The 17,989-nt window shown below is 39.1% G+C and overlaps 4 protein-coding genes across 4 annotated transcripts; 2 read left to right on the plus strand and 2 right to left on the minus strand.

The window, feature by feature from the left end:
• Positions 1–1,356: 1,356 nt before the first annotated feature.
• LOC136259762 (contactin-4-like) lies at positions 1,357–7,916 on the minus strand. The gene is made up of 18 exons (XM_066053293.1): positions 7,760–7,916; positions 7,430–7,702; positions 6,964–7,266; positions 6,724–6,832; positions 6,470–6,669; positions 5,964–6,233; positions 5,230–5,382; positions 4,862–4,999; positions 4,081–4,392; positions 3,611–3,934; positions 3,473–3,546; positions 3,151–3,394; positions 2,652–2,951; positions 2,401–2,532; positions 2,209–2,349; positions 2,007–2,165; positions 1,869–1,953; positions 1,357–1,818 (listed from the first exon to the last, which is right to left on the minus strand). The coding sequence occupies exons 1-18, from the start codon at positions 7,818–7,820 to the stop codon at positions 1,464–1,466; spliced, it is 3,633 nt and encodes a 1,210-aa protein (XP_065909365.1). The 5' UTR covers positions 7,821–7,916; the 3' UTR covers positions 1,357–1,463.
• Positions 7,889–8,790, plus strand: LOC136259784 (coiled-coil domain-containing protein 115-like). Its single transcript, XM_066053321.1, has 4 exons — positions 7,889–8,048; positions 8,144–8,259; positions 8,320–8,567; positions 8,617–8,790. The coding sequence occupies exons 1-4, from the start codon at positions 7,950–7,952 to the stop codon at positions 8,706–8,708; spliced, it is 555 nt and encodes a 184-aa protein (XP_065909393.1). The 5' UTR covers positions 7,889–7,949; the 3' UTR covers positions 8,709–8,790.
• A 151-nt stretch (positions 8,791–8,941) lies between these two features.
• LOC136259821 (transmembrane protein 177-like) lies at positions 8,942–11,371 on the plus strand. The gene is made up of 11 exons (XM_066053375.1): positions 8,942–9,238; positions 9,295–9,364; positions 9,415–9,466; positions 9,518–9,572; positions 9,681–9,736; positions 9,782–9,868; positions 9,918–10,022; positions 10,066–10,152; positions 10,203–10,314; positions 10,364–10,425; positions 10,476–11,371. The coding sequence occupies exons 1-11, from the start codon at positions 9,141–9,143 to the stop codon at positions 10,508–10,510; spliced, it is 819 nt and encodes a 272-aa protein (XP_065909447.1). The 5' UTR covers positions 8,942–9,140; the 3' UTR covers positions 10,511–11,371.
• Positions 11,316–17,961, minus strand: LOC136259798 (thimet oligopeptidase-like). Its single transcript, XM_066053341.1, has 25 exons — positions 17,672–17,961; positions 17,021–17,093; positions 16,906–16,972; positions 16,520–16,559; positions 16,387–16,459; positions 16,195–16,326; positions 15,987–16,137; positions 15,830–15,884; positions 15,730–15,777; positions 15,556–15,672; positions 15,362–15,503; positions 15,152–15,237; positions 14,993–15,097; positions 14,864–14,896; positions 14,668–14,816; positions 14,517–14,620; positions 13,890–13,972; positions 13,602–13,646; positions 13,482–13,545; positions 13,236–13,303; positions 13,075–13,191; positions 12,705–13,021; positions 12,278–12,452; positions 11,809–12,032; positions 11,316–11,758 (listed from the first exon to the last, which is right to left on the minus strand). The coding sequence occupies exons 1-22, from the start codon at positions 17,828–17,830 to the stop codon at positions 12,938–12,940; spliced, it is 1,995 nt and encodes a 664-aa protein (XP_065909413.1). The 5' UTR covers positions 17,831–17,961; the 3' UTR covers positions 11,316–11,758; positions 11,809–12,032; positions 12,278–12,452; positions 12,705–12,937.
• Positions 17,962–17,989: the final 28 nt, after the last annotated feature.

Genomic DNA, 17,989 nt, shown 5'->3' on the forward strand with positions numbered 1-17,989 from the left:
CTTTAATCATTAAGTCCATGTATTACAGGGTGACTATACATACACATGATCACTATGATGATGTTATCCATTTGTACACACCATATCCAACAGCACACATCATGCCAAACTGTATGACAGCCGGCCAAAGTGTGCCATCATCGCGCACTGTATATTTAAGGATGGCAGTCTGCAAACAGAACAGTAATGTGAATTATACAGCCACACAATACTATTGTTTCAAGTTGTGTAAACTAAAGCCATTTATGGTTTAAAAAGGAGGAGATACCATAAACTTAACACATTCCTGGAATTATTAGACACACACATACAAGCCTTACCCATCCATCATGGTTTAGAATCCAGTCTCCTAACCTATCACATAAATAAATACTGAGCCATCCCATTAGGTACTCAACACACTCCATCATATCACGAATAATGTAATCCAATGCTAATCGACCAGAGAAGGCTATAAGAATAATTACATGTTCCCATCTTGTGTTCTGACTAAATAACTCTTTTGCTACATCAAAAAAATGCCTTGATGCATTTGATTTGTTGCTTTTAAGTTTATCACAACAAGCCTTCATTCTATCTTCGTATTTCTTCTCGTACTTAAGACAGAGTTTCTTCAACTTTTCTAATACTTCCACTATCTTTTTGGAAGGTATGTAATCACTCTTAGAAGATTCTATCATCACCCCTTCTTTTTGACAGCGATAAGTGATATATCCTTGCGAAATGAAAGTGCTTTCATTTTTTAGTGCATCTTCCTTTGTCGAGGTAACATTGCAGTGTCCTTCTTGGCAACTGTTCGTAAAACTAACATCCTTTTCCTCAGGACTTATTGGGTCGCTTCTTCTGTCTATAGCTTCAACTGACTTATACATGACAACTCGAAAGTGAGAACATCCGACTCCAAGATCACTAATAACAAAGACAAGTAACGGATGTCAGTTTATATACACATACACACCCATCAGTCATATGATGTAAAAGGTCGCAGTAAACTAACTAACGTAGCTTGCACAACGTGGCGCTCCATCGCGCACGTTGCACATTCGAGCTAGACTTTCGCTACTCACCTGGACTCAAAAAAATTTTTTTCAACTGTGTTTCACGTGCGAAAACTATTCGATAGTAGTGCGCTCTCCTGTCTACCAATTCTTAATGGACCCACTCTTCAAAATCTAGTAGCACGCTTCTGTTGCCAAGTCGGGTCGCAAAGCTTTTTATTGACCGATGACCGAACCACACGCCTAAACTAAAAATCCCATTGTATCAATACGCATGCGCAAAATTAAAGAGGTACTGTACCGGTAGTACCCTTCCTTCCGTAATACAAAACACTTTTCCCGGTGGAAATGGAGCTCATTTGATACTGAAAAGTATTTATCACCCAAAATATATACAAAGTTGCAAGCAGAGATGCATTATTATAAGTGACTGGGCATTATAATACAACATTAATGTCATTAATGTTATACATAAGTTGATATATTGCTCTCTAAACTTCTAGTCTTTGCATTACGCTCTTGTAGTCCTATTTGTTGACCTTGTGCACCACCTGTGTTAAACCCTCGCTGGTAGTCCCCACCCAGGGGGGCTGGGGAGTCAGTACTGGTAGTGTCACTGAACATTGGCCTGTCAATACTATACCCTGATGTTAAGGTTGAGTTGTCCTGAAAGTTTGTGTTTGTGGCATGTGGATAACCTTGAGGCATGAGATGAGACTTGCTAGATTCAGATAACATTGGACTTTGTGCTCGGGGAGATGGTGGTCTGGGCTGGTTGTGAAATGGTGCAGCCTCGCTGGAGAAGAGCGGGGCATTAGATCTGTAAATGGAATATTAAATAGAACTTTGCGACAGCATAAAGGATCTCACTTGCGACTAGTTCTTGATTCAAAATTTGTAAATGTTGCTGTGGAAGGTGCTGATGAAGCTATTTCACTATCATCTGTATCACGGACTGAAAAAAGAAAGAAATGAGAAAATTGTTCAAAATTTTTGCTTGATACTTACAAAAATAATTTCCACCAGAATATTCGCCCATACATCTTCTTGATAACAGAACTATTGTGAGAAATCCAAATGCCACAACAAGAAGTCCAAACAGAACAAATATGACTAAAAACCATATTGTATCAGGAGCATCCTCTTCAGGTGTTACCGGGTTGCCAACTACAAAACAACGTGATATACTTCATTGTACAAATTACAAAACCTTCAAACACAGTCGGTGCACTGGTCCCAAACCGGTTGAAAGCTGAAATACGAACATCTATGTAGATGGCACCATCATCAGCAGATAGCTCATATGAGGTAGCATTAGCCGGTAATACATCTAACTGTACCCATTCTACTTCTAAGAGGAAGAAGAGAGAAGATATCAACCAACCTAAGCAACAGTACTCACCAAATATGCTGTAACCTTCAACTATGAAACCGTAGAGCTCACTGCCACCATCTGGGGGTGCATCCCACGACAGAAACACTGCGTTGCTTAACAATCTGTTACCAGTGAAGGATAAAATATGTGTAGGAGAACCTGTAGTAGGACATGTGTCAAAGATATTCAATATTTACAATGTAAACCATGGTAATTCATCAACTGCATGTCTATGCAGTATGGTATAACTATTCACTGTCACATACAGGGCTGCTCACCAATAGGAGTAGACAGTATATACATGGCTGGTGGGCCAGTCCCAACTGTGTTTATTGCTGATACATTGAACTGATACAACTGGCCACCATCCAGGTCAGTAATTGAGATAGTCCGAGCATGACTGGGTAGAGGAACAGAACTATTGCTGCTGTTTTCTCTTGCAAGATGACTATATTGGACAAGGTAACCAGTGACATTTGCAGTGGTAGTAAGAGGAGGCTCTCTCCATTGTAATACAATAGTTGTGGAATTAACAGTGACAGCGGTAAGCATTTCAGGAGGATCGGGGGGACGGGGGACTGTATCAAATGCACACATATCAGATAACCACAGCACACTCAACAAGTTACATATTAGATTACTGATTAGGTTACAAGGAAACAACAAACATGTTTGCATGAAATAAACTAATAATATTTTACAGACACATTTAGATAATAGCAGCTGTACAAACTACCACAAAGACCACATCATAATAAGAAGAGGATATGTTCTCACCGACATTTAGGGTTGACTGGATAACAGGAAGAGTGAATGGACCAGTTCCTTGGCTTGTGCTGGCTGCCACCATAACTGTGTAAGCTGAAGAATGTTGGAGACCTTCTAGGAGAAATGAAGTAGTGTTATCTGTAGTTGTCATCATCTCAGCCTCTTCCTGGCTGCCATTTCGCTGGTATTTGACAGTATAGCTAACCACTATCCCATTACGACCACTATCATCTGATAGGCGGACTGGAGGAGGCTGTGGAAAATTGTAAATGTCAATATTATTACAACCTCTTAACAATGTTTCCCATAACAGCTACAACACACTACATACATGCCAAGCTACTAGGAGTTCTGTTGAGTTCAGTCTAGTCATGACTTCCAGCATAGTAGGTGCAGCAGTTGGAGCTGTACAACACCGAGGGGAGGAGGGGTAATACTGACACAGTAATTAATATTGATTATCATTTACCTGCTTCTAGTGTAGTAGTGACAATGGATGGTGAACTGGGGGGTCCCCTACCAGCTAAATTTACTGCACTAACTCTAAACTGGTATTGTGTAAAGGGATGTAGTGAAGGCACGCTGATCTGTCGATCACTGACACTATCAATGGCAGTTATCCAGTTAGCACCAGCCTGTACTGGAAATGTTCCATAGATAGCAGCCACTCTACTCTCAATGATGTAATGGGTGATGGGACTGCCCCCATCGGATGGGGGAAGACCCCAACTGATCAAAACTTCTCTTGACTGCACTTCACTGATCACTGGCATACTAGTGGATGAGGGAAGAACTGGGAAGGAAAAGGCAGCAGTAATGTTGGAACTGCACTTCACTGCTTTTGGGAATGATAAACATCCTTATAAATATTGTATGGGACTTAGTGAATACCCACCTCCCTGTAATATAAAACCACAACCACTATATACTATAGCGTACCTGCCACTGAAATGATTGCCCTTGATATGTTACTAAACTGCAAGTCTTCTACATTCATAAGGTCAGACACTGATACATTGACTACACATGCATATTCTCCAGCATCTTCCACCTGTATATTGAATACTGTTAGATTGCCTCCCTGCAGTTGGTGTCGCTGAGAGGATAGGTCTAACTGAGTGTTGTTCAGGAACCACAAGTACACTATTATCACACTTTGTGCATTAGGGATCTCCACAGCACATGGTATGGTGGCATTGCTGTTCTGACTGACAGTTTCATTGCTTGGGCTGTGAAGGACATCTGGCAAGTCTACACACAGAAGACATAAACATAATCATTCACAGAAATGACACAGGAATACCCACAATACCCCCCAACCATACACTCATCATACTGATGACTGCCAGGTATAGTGAAAAGTCTAATTCAAAGTAAACCATTGTTACGCATATTTAACCTATAAAGGGAATCTATTCCTGATTTAAATGGTCTTTTCCTGTTACAGTATATGTTCAACTCCTTTTAATATCACCAGCTACTAGAATCAGTCCTGAGATGATTATATGTTTTAGTGTCTATTCTACAGTGACAGTAATCTCTGTATTATAGACACATGAGTACTTGTACTTTCTTCTATATTTAAGTGATAATGGGGTGAAGTACACAAGTACACTGTACCAAGAGTTCATAGTATTATTATGAACTCTTGACCATACCACACACTTAGAGTGCATACCCTCAAAACATAGTATGTACTATACAACACTCACCCACTCACCCAGTACTCTCAATACAGCATCTGTACTATTGTCAGACCCATCACTATTACTGGCTGTACAATAGTAGGATCCATCATCTTGTCCCCTCCTAACTGATGTGATGGTTATGGTCCCACTGCCCTCCTCTCTCATGATCCCTGTAACATTGTAATACAACAAAACTATGATGGAGACTAGTTCTAATCCTCTTCTTTACCAAATCTAGTGGTTCCATATTGTACAGTGGTAATAGGAGAACTAGAATGATCCCCAACTAATCTGTTGGGTAATTTTGGCTCAATCATTCCATTTGTAAATATGGATGTGGGAATGTGGACACACACTACACTACACTACACATCCAACACTGTCCCAACAAACTACTCACTGGGTACAGATGTATCAAGAATAGATGAGTCTTTTATCCAGGAGTATTGAGGAGGTGGGGCTCCAGTTGCATCACAAACCAACTGGATTGATTGGCCAGTAAAGCTCAGTGTATCTCTAGGATTGCCATTAGGTAGGAAGGATGGTTGCTGAGCTACAAAATATAAGACAGAAAATTAATAAGACATTAACCACAGCCAAATGACCTAATAAAATCACCAGGCAACTGGTGGCATCATTTAACATCATAGGTCTGCATGGGTATGCCATGTCAGTTACCATAATACCAAGAGTTAATAATAATAAGAGAGGTACCTATTGAACTTAATACATGCTGTTTTGAGCATATAATTGTGATTCAAAACAACCCTGCCAGAACTACAGTATAAGCATCAAAACATGAATGTGGGTTAATCCCCGATGAGTAATAGTACCAAATTAGGGATTTTCTTTTGCTAATTTAAAACTTTTAATTAGAGCACCTTTTGCTTTGTTACTTCCACTTGCATTCTTTTCAGTGTCCCCAAATAAACTAGTAGTTGACAATCTAACTGTACATTCACACAGGGAAAATGTCAATTTTGTGCAAGCACAGAACTACAGAGTAAGTTACTACAGTAAACTACATGCACTGTACAACAATAAGGTTGAGAATGATTGACTAGTGGACAACTAATAGTACTGTAGTATCACAATTCTAGTAAACAATGTAACACTGTACCTGTCATTACTTACTTGTCACAATGACACTATTACTGGAACTGTCTTGTCCACTAGTTGAGTGACTGGCTATACACTGGTATACTCCACTGTCACTGACTTTTGCATTAGAGATGGTCAGTTGTCCATTATTCACTCTGACCCGACCATCACCGAACACCAAGATGGTGTTGTTTCGCCATTGCCATGTAATAGGAGAAGTCCCTTCAGCCACGCATCGTAGTTGTAAGGTGGCACCAACAAGAACTTCTTGACGAGCTACACCTTCAACAATCCTTGGAGGAACTGCAAGGATGGAAACCAAGAGTTACAAACCAGCCATTATAACAGAAACATGCAGCATGTCAGCACGCAAAAATTGGACTCCTTGTATAATTTCCAAACATTTATTACTACTATCGAGAGTCTAGTTATGTATTGTTATAAAAATGTCCTGTGCTTACTTAAAATACACACAGGATTATACTAGTAAAACGTATAGTGCAGCATACAGACATACAATTCATACACTACATACATACCTATTACTGACAATGTGGCAGTAGTAGTGATGTTATTAGTCACAGTGACCTGGTCTTGACTGGAGATACAAGTATACACTCCAGCATCAGATGGCTCAACATTAAGTAGTTCTAGGACACGTTGAGATTGGCTGAATGTGACATTTGGTCTGCTAGCCAACAAGACGCCATCTTTACGCCATGATATTGTTGGTATTGGCCTGTATGTACACACCAATAACTTTTAATCGTGGTATTAAACTTCACATACTCACTGGCCAACTACAAAACACTGCAACTTGGCACTCTTCCCAGCTACTACCTCAACATCTTGAGGATGAAACACAAACCTTTGGGTTAGTGCAGGGATAGCATCTCCACTTGCTGTAAACAACAGAAAAGTTAATTTACGTAGGTACGTTACTCATAAATCAAGCATTTAAAAAATACAATAAATAAAAATTATAAGCATACTAATACCAGCAAAATGCAGCCTGCATGATAGGAAAACTCACCTCCTGTAACAACTGCACTTGTGTAACTGCGCATCACTCCATCAACAAGATGGTTGGATATTTGACATTGATAAGTGTTTGCATCAGCATCTTCATAATAACTTGCTATTAGACTGAAACTAGTTGCAGAAGAGGAAACAGTGAATCGGTTGGCATCCACAGTTGACACATCTGTGGAGCCCTTAAACCACTGTACTGTAGCATCAGGTAGGCTGGCCGGAAGAGAACAGTTCAGAATAAAGGAGTCCCCACGACGCACCATTAACAATGGTGTACTTGGTGTACTTGTAAGTGATTCTAGAACTATTTTAAAATAAAAGAAAAAATACCTTCAGTACATAGAAACAAGTAGTTGTAATTTATACAATGCAAATAGGCTTCCCACAGATCACATAATGAATGTAGTGTAAATTGATAGTCTCACAGTAAAGGTATTACACACATGGATTCCCACTACATCACTTACATGCCACCTGGATTGCGGCTCCAAGGCTTCTTAGTGAACCTTCCGAGTTGCTTGCTTCACAAGCATACCTGCCACTATCGGATCTCTGTACTCCAGAGATGACTAACTCTGTCCCACCATTTCTGGAGTTAAAGCGTCCACCTAAGGTGACCTGTACATCATCTCTATACCATGTGATGACGTTTGGTGTTGAAGGAATTACTGTACACGTGAGTGTGTACTCACTGCCTGGGGCTATAACCACATCTGACGGAGTACTGATGAACTGAAGTGCTGCACAGCACACGTGATGACACAATAACAGTGGACAGTATGCTTGTAGTAACTCACATTGTGGGTTGGGTCCATTTACGATAAGTATAATGAATACACAGGCAGTGATACGCCACATAATAGCAACGAACCTGCTCGCTGCTACGACTCCAAATCCTCCCACGGATATAATAAACACATGCGTCTCTAACCGGACTTGAAATTTGGAAAATAAAACCGTCCGCGCAACTTGGTAGTGGTCTCTACAATGGCAGACGATAAGATTGACAGAGTTATAATAGAATTTTTCGCAGCTTTAAAAGAACTTGGAGAGCTCCGCCGCAGATATGACAACGCAGTTGAAAATGTGCGTCAATGTGCATTTTTTATCTTTTAGACTTTCAAGCTTGGATTTCGCGCAGAGCTTACTAGTTATAAGCGCCCATGTGTGTATTTCTACAGGGCTATTTGCACATGGCAAAGGCACGCTATTCAATGGGTGCCAGTAGTGTGGGTAAACTACAATATGACACAATAATGAGTCCAAGTAGTTTGGTAGACACAGTTGATAACACACAGTGAGTGTGTCGCCACCATTAGAGTGACCATAACTATTTTTGTACAACGTTGTGCTTTAGTGAATGCAGTGATGATAGTGGTGGTCCAGTGTTCTTTGTCATCAACACTGCTAGTGACAATGATATGTCATGCGATAGTGGGGTTACTCAACTACGGAGAAGAGTGGTGGACGAAAAGAAGGTAGAAACAGTTGGGCCATTACAACAGGAGATATCAAAGCCACACATTCCAGTCAAGGATCCATTGAAGTGGTTTGGACTATTGGTGCCTCCTTCATTGAGGACAGCTCAAAAGAACTTTATAGAAGGTTTAAAAGTTAATCTCCTAATCATTATTTATTCTATATTACTACACAGCCGTTGATCTATCATGTCAGTTATCCAGTGCTCAAGCCAAGGTGGAACATTACAGAAAATTGTATTTAGTGTTAGCAAAAGATAAAAAATAAATTAACATTTATCCACAGTGATTTGTGTACATTATTAAAGTTGAATTATTGGTTCATTGTGGAAGAGCAACTTCCCCATTCACTTTTTCCAATGTCCAGAAGCTAAAGTAATGTAACTATCTTGTACCTCTTTTTGTTCATTAGCCAACTTATACTTGAGCAAGAATGGATAATTACTATTTGGCATAGAGGTACATGTACTCTAATAGAGCAGTCACCTAATTATACTCCAATAGAACATTCAGCATACGGGAGGGAGGGGTCAAGTACATGAGTCTATCTCAAATTCTTCGTTTACTGTTGAATCAAGTGGCCGTCATACCCTACGACATACTGAACATGTTGTGAAACTCGCAGCGTCGTAGTTAGATTTCACGTTGTGGCGCTAAAGACTTGTGAAGAAATTTATATAGTGCGCGTTTGAGAAGAACTATGGCTGGTCGTCTTGGAAGGACAGTTGGTATAGCAGTAACCGGAGTATTTTGTATCAGTGCAATTCCTCATGTCATTCCAGGAACATTTAAAAGATTGTGAGCTTAATTAAACTCTTACAATCAGAATTAATGATGTTATGCACACGTGATAGGTTCAGAACGAAGGACACGCCTGTTCCTCCAGAGCTAGTAGATCACGTGCACGAAATTGCTAGAGCTATGGTACGTAGTGCCACATGATGTATCAGTTGTTAGCATTTTTTGGTATTTAGCATATACAAAATCCTGATCGCATCAAAGTTTTCACCACTACTCACTTCAGCTGTTAGCACAGTGTTATAGATGACAATATATATTGTGACTTTGTAATTGCAGGTTTTAATGGGGGTGCTACTTGGCTGCCTGGAGGTGCATTTATTGGATTATCAAGGTTTACTGAATGCGGTGTGTTTGCAACTTGTGAAATTATAGAACTAGTATTTATACTTGAGCATTTTCTTTTATCGATGCCAAGGTAATCCTTTCTCCACCCAACTAGGACTTTGTTGTACAGTAGTGAAGAGGACATAAAGACATCAGGCATCACTCTTTATGGTGAGCTGTTCACTTACTGTATACCTTGTTAACTGTGGCATGTAGGAAAGCCCATTGACTGGGATAGCAAAGATGGAGCAACCCTTCAACGCTGTTTTCTCCAGTCACAGAATCAAATTGACTTCTGCATTGGTACAGTAACACTGTGTGTATGATATTAGACTAATGGATCACCTCCTAGCCCACGAACTGGCTCATATAAAATCATCTGATTTCGTGATGAGCACTCTGCTACTCCCAGGGACTGTTTTAACATCATACGCTGTGTTAAGACTAGTTTCTCCATGTGAGTGTGTCCCTGATGTGGTCAATATTACAACTGCTTATAGACCTGTCAGCAAAGCAGAGCAAATTAGCTGCTCCAGTAGCATTCGGGGTTGGAATGCTAATCTACCTTCAACTGCAGACCAGCCTAAGTCAGTTTATGGTTGTGTATACTACTGATAATGTTGCAACGCTCCTTCAGATTATTTCATCGAGCATAAAGCAGACAGAATTGCTGCACAGATCGACCGAAGGTTTGTAGATGGAGGTATTGAAATGATGAGAAAAGGAATGCAACTAAATTCAATTTTAAAGTATGCAAATTCGGTGATCTCTTTTGTGTCTAATTAATAATTCTTCTAGGACAGAATTAGGCCGTTCAAAGATGCCATTTGGTTTAGGTAGTTCTCACCCACGTTTTTCAGGTATGGTAGAAGCAGATGATGTTGCACTTACAGTAATGTTGTCCCAACAGCACGGCTACGCAGATTGCAGAAACTAGTAACATGATCACAACTGAATGTCATTTGTGTATGTTCTATTAGAGTAAATTGCCACATAAAACACTGAAATAGTAGTCTGTGTAGTCTAGAGCATCTCAGTGGTTGGTGGTATCAGGATAGAAAGATAATACTTCCTGCACTATATGTGTTCACACAACCAAGTGTTAATCCAGAAGCTCATAAGTACCACATTACACCATACAGTGGTTATAATCACCTGTTATAGCTTCATAGAGTCCATCATAGGTTTATTGTGAGGACCAATATGATTAGGGATTGGCATGCAAGCCAAACAAGTAATAAAATAGTAAAAATGGTGTATGTAATTAAGAGGCTTAGCTTGCCAATCTGGCTGCTATAGATATGCACAATCAGTGAACAATTATTAATTTAGTAGCTCGAATCCGATGCTTAAACCATTTTTGTAATAATAAAAGCTTTTCAGTAAATTTAATAGTCAACCTCCACAGGCTGCTGCATATATTAACAGTAGGTACACTTGTGAGAAAGGTATCCAACTAGTGAAATAGTGTCTATTGCAAATGCTGTACTTTGCCTATAAAACTATTATAATAAGAGTTAATATTAATTTTTGATATAGGAATAATTTTGTGATAAAAATGAATCTCGTTATCAAGTATATAGCTAAGCGTTTAAACTACCATACAGAGTCATTGGAAGATTGTATCCAAATGACATTTACAATTGATTCATGAGGTCCTCACTAGATATACTATATACTCATCAGTTTAATTTATCCTATCTACATTGTGTCCCATGAAACAAGAGTAATATTATATACTGTCAGGATGTTCTAAATACTGGACAGATAGCTAATTAACATTGAGAACATGACAGTACAAAGACGCATTCTAATTTGTACATTACTACATGTATGATAATAAAAACAAAAGAGATTTAATCTTATTAAACATCAAGTTTTTTTATAGAGAGCACCTTAATGAGAGGGTCTACTTTAGGTCCATCTAGAGGTGGTGGATTAGGGATTTGCTGACTGTATGTACCTTCTAACGTTGAACGAAATAATGTTCCCCTGTCTGGGTAAGGAAGGATTTCTTCCCTTCTTACATCTTGTTCAGTCTCATCGATTGTATCTGGATCAGTTAAACTGGTAAACCACCGGTCTCTTCGCTTGGCCTTCTTCTGTGGTAAACCTTTTAATGGGTCTAAAATCTGTCTGTTATCAAGATTCAATGCTTCTTGAAAGTGTTTCAACCAAGTATCCAACTCCTTTCTATAATCAATGTAATAATGGACAAGTGTAAATCACATTGAAAAACTCACTTCGTGTCTGAATAAAGATATAGAGTCTTGAATTCATATTCTATGCTGAAAGTGAAGGATGATTTTGAGTGTCCAGGAAGAGTAGAAATCTTCTTGCACTTTGACATCAGTAAGACGTGTAATGGTATATCACCGTTGTTAATGCTTGCTTCATTTTTGTAGTAGGAAAATGTCACACCTTCTGTGCCAGTATGAGACAGAACAAACCATCGTTTCTTCCAAGGCTGCATACAAACATGTACAATATGAAGCCCCATTGTTTCGTGTTTACTACACATGCAAAGTCTTATGGTGCCCATACAAATGTGTAAGGCCTTGCTAGAGCTTCTGTGGCTCAACTTAGTAACTTCAACAGAGCAGTTGTGAGGGTTGTGTGTATGTGAGCAATAGCAGATGTAGCTAATTAAATCAGGTCTCCTCCACTAAATGTACCATCAAGTGGTACATTTAAAAATGAACATAGATATACCTTTATAACAAGTGTGGATGAGGCTTCTGCACCATCTCTGACTTTGTGCTTTGTGAGGTAACCTTGATGGATTATCTTAAACTGCTCAAAAGCAGTTGGACTGACTTCCCTCCAAGAATCATTGCTGTCATCACTGTCTGATTTGTGGAGCATGGTAGCTATAGCTAGCACAGATCTGAGTAGTGACACACAATATACATTTACAATACAGTCCCCAATGGACAATATACGTACATCTAAGGTAGCAGGGTGCATCTTACAGATCGTGTAGGCTAAAAATGGTAATACTAACTGTGGACTGATGCATATTCAAATGCGGTAGATGGCAAGTGATACATAAACCATATTGTAATCTAACACAGCCGTTGATAATGCGTTTCAATACACACAAACATCATCACAGATTATAAACAAATGTTTAACTCACTTGTAACTCGAATACAAACGTCGGAAAATACAGGAGAACAATGAACGAGCTATATAGCTAACGTTATTCACAGCGTGCACGTGATGTGATTTACGATTATCCGTATCTAATCCGTAAATATACGATATCAAATCGCTAATAATTATAGTAAGATAACATATAGCAAATTATATTGAGATTCATTCTTTATAATACAATTACTAAATTTGCAGCTAAAGAATCACTCTAATTCACTACATTTTAAGACCCTTCTTCCTGAGGAAAGCTTCAGAAGTTGGATCTCGTCCAAGAAACTCTCTCAGCATTTCTGAAGCATCCTACAAGGCAAAAAACAGCATAACTACATTGTAGACATATTGTAGATAATCACCTTAGTGCCACCCACATTTAGGATACAGTGACGATAGTCAGCTCCAGTCTTAGGACTCATCACTCCCTCCTTGAGGAAACGAGCCTCAAACATATCATCTGAGAATACTTCGCTCCACTGGAAACTGACGTACCAACAAACACTTATCATATATTGCTCACCATGTAGCCATAGTATTGAGCGTCATATCCACCCCCAAGGTGACCAAACGTTGCTGGCATACAGGTGTCTGCAAGACAGGATACAACAACAACTCTCCCCCCTGATACCTGTACCTACATATCAATTACTAGCTAACCAGAAACCTTATCATGCACAATTACCCTCGCAATTACCTAGTGACCACTGAATAACATCATATAGAAACACAGTTCTACTGTAAACCACAAACACAGCTATGGCTTTACCTGGGGTAACATGTATCCTCAATAGAGACAGCATTAGCTCATAGTATACAGTTTCTGGATCAGCCTGTAATTTAATATAGTCAATGAAAACAATAGGACTGTGATGATGTGGGTACTAGCCTCTGGTGAGCAGTGTATCCGTTGATCCAGTGTGGCGAGAACAATCTACATCACAAGCAAGATGGATAAAAGCATTACTCTCCTTATGGATTGGAGAATAGTGTAAAAGCCTAACAATGACTGAAGCCTTCCCTTTAAAAATACCAACATACTTGGAACAATAGTTTACCATTAAGGAACAACAGCTTCCCATAAGTCAGTCTATAGGCCATCAAACATGGTATGGATTGGTCACTTGTTCCCAAAACTTGATTGCTACACTATTACACAACTACAGTATAATGTTACCTGTCGCATATTTAGTAAGCCAGCATTAGCATTACGTGATGCCACGAGTGTCTTGATCATCTCATCTGGCAATGGGGTGGCATCTATAAACAATTAAGACACACAGTGCTTTATAGCGGCTTGCAATTGCAACCAACTATCATTGTTAACAATAGTTATAAACATGGTCTTAGACAGATTAACTTTTTTTTCATGATTGTCATATGGCATATTGACTGAGGAGTTCTAAGGGAGCTGCTAATAGTTGCAGGAAGTCCACATTGAAAGCAATTATATAGTGTCTATCTTTATGTCCTAGTCAGCCAAAAACCAGCCAGTGTAAACATAGAAATCCACTAGTGAAAAGCAGACCAAGATATTGAGTGGAATTGCTGTTGTGTAAATACATAGTGCATTTGTGTAAATGTTTGTTCTTTGTGTGTGTGTGTGCGTGCGTGTACGTGTGTGTAGCCAAATTTTCCATTGTAACTCACCCAGCACCAGTGATACCACGTATTTTTCGAGCTAAGATTGTGCCCAATCCAATTATTTGGATCTAGGACGCTGTTACTGTCTTAGGACAGGCAGCGCATGTGTGCATGCGTGCGTGTGATATTTGTATGCATGCATCGTGTATCATTTTTTCACCTTTATAGTGGCCAGACATTCTCTTCAATGGCTCAGCCTCCCAACACCAATTTTCAAGCATTTGGGAAGGTGCTTCAACAAAATCTCTTTCAACATGTGTCCCACTGCAGTGTCAAAATGAACCTAAAACTTGCTACACACATCCACCAACCTAAACCGGCTAATCTTAACACTGGAGCATATCTGGTGCATGACATGACCAAACTCATGGAAGTAGGTCTCCACTTCACGGTGATTCAATAGGGACGGCTTGTCCACTAAAGGCTTAGTAAAGTTGGCGACCATTGCTGCTATAGCTGGCTGTATAAACAACTGATAAACAGACACAGTACAACTACATCATTTACCTGTCTAGTTCCATCTGTTAGAGTACAACCTGGCTATGTACAGAAAGGTGGCAGTTTATCCCCACACACAAAGTACATGTACACAAACATATACAAAACAGTGTGCTATAAATGTCCTATAGTGCATACCTGTAAACCAAAGCAAGCAGCATGACCGTATTTCCCGTCTCTTGGGTACAAGTCAAGATAGAACTGACCAAGAAATGTGCTAGTGGACACATCATGTACATCAAACTGAAATCAAACAGAATAGTAGCACAATAGTTAAGGGAATGATATATTAGTTACCAGTTGTACATCAACGTTCCATGCCTCTGCATCCTTCACTTCAGAAAACTTTAGTCCTAACAACTCCTGGTAAATCTCAAGGAGTCCTACAGAGAAGGATAGTGACAATAGTAGAAAGACAACTTCAACAAAACAAACTACATTAACTTCTACAACACTTATTACTGTAATTCATTGGCAAATAGTATATTTATTGCTGGAATGTTATACCTTTAGTGACAGTTGGCAGTGGAAAGTATGGTCGGTACTTGTCTTGGTCAATAGCGTAGTTCTTCTCCTTCACCATATTACAGTAATAGGCAAAGTCATAAGCATTAATTCTCCCATCATCAATGAGACTGCATTGCTGGCACTGCCAAGTACAATGGAGCTTAAAATGTGCACATGAGAATGCTCAATCCTACCTCTTCTGACTTGAATCTTAACAATTCCTGCCATTCTTTGTCCACAAGAGGCTTGAGCTTGTCAGCAAGATCTGACAAAAATTTCTCCACAGCACTTGCAGACTTAGCCATACGCACCTGCATATGTACATATATCAACACACATGACCGTGTCTCCATCACTAGTGTACTAACTTCAGTGATAAAGTCAGCATGTGTCTTGTAACCAAGTAAGGCAGCACGCTATAGTAAAAGCATTAGAATTATTCGAGCACAACACACATGATACACTAACCTCATTTCGAAGCTTAGTTAGTTGTTTCAAAATAGATCCATTCTCTACTTTACACCTAAAATTACAAAAGTACCATAATAAAATGTACTACATTGGCACACAAAGACATACAGACACACACACACACACACACACACACACAAACAAACATACATACCGTGAATTGAAGGCACACTCTAAAGTAGCTCTTGTGTGTGGATTAGTACACTTCTGGGCTACTGGTATACAGTGAGGATATTTCAGTGTCACAACACACTTGTTATCATCCGTCCTACTAAGAGACTTAATAAAATCCTCTGATAGACCACCTAAAGGTAACCGCATATAACAACACAATAATATATGGTTGTGACTCTTTAGCTTACTTAGTTCCGCTTCAGAAAATTCAAATGAAGACTTTTCTTCACTTAAATTCTTACCAAACTCTATTTCCAGTTGAGTTAGTTTCTTCTTCAATTCTTTTACCTTTTCTTGCAATTCACTAGACAGGTGTAACCCTAGTACATTACCAGAACAATATCAAACAATTTTTTTTTAAAGAGAACAACAACACAGACCATTCCGTCTTCCATCACGTAGCAGCCTGTCCAACAAACGCTGCTCTTCTGGTTCCAGTGATGGATTTTTCTTCTGCAAAAATTGAGCAATAAAAAATAAATTAAAACCACAAAGATTTGGCATCTGCCAGACCTGCAATTCCAGCATAGACTGAAACACATCCTGTCTCATGCTAGAAGAAAATTAAAATAACTGACACATTAATACACGATAAGTTGATCATGAATATAGCATTGCTGTTATGTACATGTCTAGAGTTTGGTATGAAACAGTCAAAATAAATAGCTAACTGACTACAAATACCTGCAATGAATAGACTGGATGATTTAATATTCTGCAATAACACAAGCCTCAAAGTCTTGTTTATTGTGCAGAGAAAACTATAACAATATTCTGTGGGTTGCTATGGCTACATAGTTATGTATTTAATGAAGGTCCTAAAACTGAAAAGCACCTAGTTACGAAATAACCTGAGTCCCCTATCACATTTCAATATACAGCATACTGAGCTAATTCACCTCATCTCAACACCAAACTCTGACAGTTCCTTGTCAATGGCACAGCTGACATCTCTCAACTCAGCATCTTATAAAGGATGTTATAGTGACATTATCAACCAGTGGTGACTCATACTTTCTGAGACGTGTTGAAGGAAAGTTAATGGTGCTTCAGTAGTGGAGAAATCTCTTTCCTCCTCTGCAATCGCCTATTCATGATGATAAACAAACAGTTTTTTGAAACTGACAACAATGAAGGCCCAACTATTAAGTATTATAAATACTTTCGAATATTCACTACACACAATTTGTCACCTCTGAAGTGTACATACAATAACAACATATATACTACAAGCTTCCCACAAAAGAATCTCAATACAAACATTGTTTAAAACGCAGGCCATGACAACGAATAGATCCATTACAATTCATCCCATTACAGTTGTATGTAGAACCACGTGTACATGCAAGTATTGTGGAAACTGTATTTAATTTGTTCCATAACTTTCAATTAAGTTAATCCAGTTTACACGGGATACACAATTATACAACACAGGCAAGTGTATGGTTTTGATTTCCCAGAGATAAACATCTTAACAACAGTGGATATAGCTTGTCTATCCCTTCCAATAATTAAATAAAAGCTCCAGTGTTTTTACAAGTGTTCCCCTCAATTAAACAAAGACACACTAACACTGTAAAGCAATTTTTTTGTTTCTGAGGTGTTTAACGGTTAAGTATCCGTATACTATACTGATACGTCTCCGTATACTACTACTGTGTTCACCTTTAGGGTGTTCTCGTAGGTAACATTGTTTGGAGCTAGCGAGCCCACACTGTCGTACGTTGCTTTGGATCGCTTCATCAGCTCAGCAGACAGCTGCTTGATCTTATTAATCCCATAATCAGACCATCGTAGAATAGCTCTTCCGCCTTTGCTGCACATCTTGAAATGTATCTTTCCTGACTGTCTAAAACGAACTAAATGCTGCCCTGAGCTGGTTGTAATTATCAATATACACCTAATCACATGGACCACCTGATCCAAATTCTAAATAATCCTCACCAAGTTTTGCGATGGCTGATCAAACCCCTATTCCATCAG

Source organism: Dysidea avara, chromosome 7, assembly GCF_963678975.1.
Source record: "Dysidea avara chromosome 7, odDysAvar1.4, whole genome shotgun sequence".
Taxonomy (NCBI): domain Eukaryota; kingdom Metazoa; phylum Porifera; class Demospongiae; order Dictyoceratida; family Dysideidae; genus Dysidea; species Dysidea avara.